At 47.5% G+C, this 1,708-nt stretch overlaps 2 protein-coding genes across 2 annotated transcripts in view; both read left to right on the top strand.

Annotated features, from left to right (window-relative positions):
- The window catches only part of LOC101863945, a 43,899-nt gene extending 43,245 nt beyond the window's left edge, over positions 1 to 654 (top strand). Inside the window, exon 7 of the mRNA XM_005089859.3 lies at positions 454 to 654. Within this exon, the coding sequence (XP_005089916.1) occupies positions 454 to 562 (109 nt within the window). The 3' untranslated portion in view covers positions 563 to 654. The remainder of the gene's footprint in view (positions 1 to 453) is intronic.
- Positions 655 to 699: 45 nt separating this feature from the next.
- LOC101864190 (metabotropic glutamate receptor 3) overlaps positions 700 to 1,708 on the top strand; it is a 4,666-nt gene continuing 3,657 nt past the window's right edge. Inside the window, exon 1 of the mRNA XM_035970188.1 lies at positions 700 to 1,629. Coding sequence (XP_035826081.1) covers positions 700 to 1,629 — 930 coding nt within the window. The remainder of the gene's footprint in view (positions 1,630 to 1,708) is intronic.

Below are 1,708 nucleotides of genomic sequence, written 5' to 3'. Positions count from 1 at the left end.
TCTGTCTGTCTGTCTGTCTGTCTGTCTGTCTGTCTGTCTGTCTGTCTGTCTGTCTCTCTCATACACACATACACACACGTAGACACACAGGCAAACACAAATACAGACTCTTTAAGACTTAACCATGTTAACAAGAGCTTTACTGTGTGTTTGAGAGCGAGCGACAGAGAGAGAGAGAGAGAGAGTGAGAGAGAGAGAGAGAGAGAGAGGGAGAAAGAGAGAGAGAGGGAGAGAGAGAGAGAGGGAGAAAGAGAGAGAGGGAGAAAGAGAGAGAGAGGGAGAAAGAGAGAGAGGGAGAAAAAGAGAGAGAGTGTGTGTGTGTGCGCGCGCGCGCGCGCGTGTGTGTGTGTATAGACAGAGTAAAAGACAGAGTGATATCTACATACAAATGCGTGAAAAATCAAATCTGCATATTCTGTCTCTCTCTACACAATAACCTTTGTACATTGACAGATATCCGGCCTTCTGCCCGGAGTTGAAGTTGGTGGGCTGGTGCTCGACACATGCACAGACGCTGTCTCCGCCCTTAGAACTCTCGGGGACTTTCACACATGTGCTGTAGACTTTCGTGGGCCTGCAGGAGTCTTCGGTTCGATCTCACGGGCTTCAAGCAACGCTACCTCTACGCCAAACTGGAAAGCGAAAAGGACTGAAACTCCTAGTCCAAGCCAAAACTTGGGATATGTCATCCATGGAGAGATGCGGGACTTTGACGTTATGGAAAGAGAGCTCCGAGACTCCGCGAAGTACCCAACAGTTGCTTTCGTAGAAAACCCATTGGACCAATCAGAGATAGCGACAGTAAACGCTTATCACTCAGCCGCCATAACTGATGTCTTGCATGAGTTAGATTGGGACGTATTTGTCATACTAAGCGAAGAATCTCTCGAGCACAGCCACATGGCAAATGCACTGAAGAAAAGAGCGATATCCAAGAGTCTTTGTTTGATTGCACATATCCAGTTTGAACCTGACAACTTTTGGAAAATCCAAGATCAACTGAGCAGGCACGAAGGCCTTCCGGTGGTATTAATATCTAGTCAGGTTTCCAGAAAGAAGGCATTTGATTGGCTCAAAAAGGAAAAGAGCCTCTTCAAGTGGGTTATCAGTGTAGTGAATGAAGAAAGAATAGATGTTGATACGAACGACTTCCCCTGGGGATCAATATTAATCGACTCGTCTGCTAAATGGAATGACCATTTCTTCAACGACCTTGTTGACTCTGTAAATAGTCCACGCATCGATAACGATCGTTCGTCTTGGTACCGCGATCTGTGGCGTTTAAGGTTCGATTGCTACTTACGACCCAGTGACCGTCGTTTCAGTAATGCAGACACAGCCTGTCCTTCAACAGCTCCAGCCTCTGACCTTGAACACGTGACAAGGTCAGCCTCCTACGTCATCGCCTCCGTGGACTCCATCCTACACGGTGCGCATGAGCAGTACATGCAGTTGTGTCCTGAAGCTTCCGGTATCTGTGACGCGTTCGGAGCCCTGCTACTAAAACGTCCACGGTTTACGACGGACGTTATTTTTCAGTATCAGCTTCATGAAATAGAGTTCCGCTCTGGTGGAACCTTTCTGCCGACGCTCTTGGTCTATAACGTGCAAAGAGGGAAAATAATAGAAGTAAGTGACACTTTTCTAGTTGTAAGAATGTAGTTTAGGGGAATGGGGTTAGTTGGGGTGGGGTGGGGTGGGGTGGGGT

Source organism: Aplysia californica, unplaced genomic scaffold, assembly GCF_000002075.1.
Source record: "Aplysia californica isolate F4 #8 unplaced genomic scaffold, AplCal3.0 scaffold00010, whole genome shotgun sequence".
In the NCBI taxonomy this organism is placed as follows: domain Eukaryota; kingdom Metazoa; phylum Mollusca; class Gastropoda; order Aplysiida; family Aplysiidae; genus Aplysia; species Aplysia californica.
The sequence above is the reverse complement of the archived record's forward strand: the minus strand, read 5'-3'. Positions and strand labels throughout refer to the sequence as shown.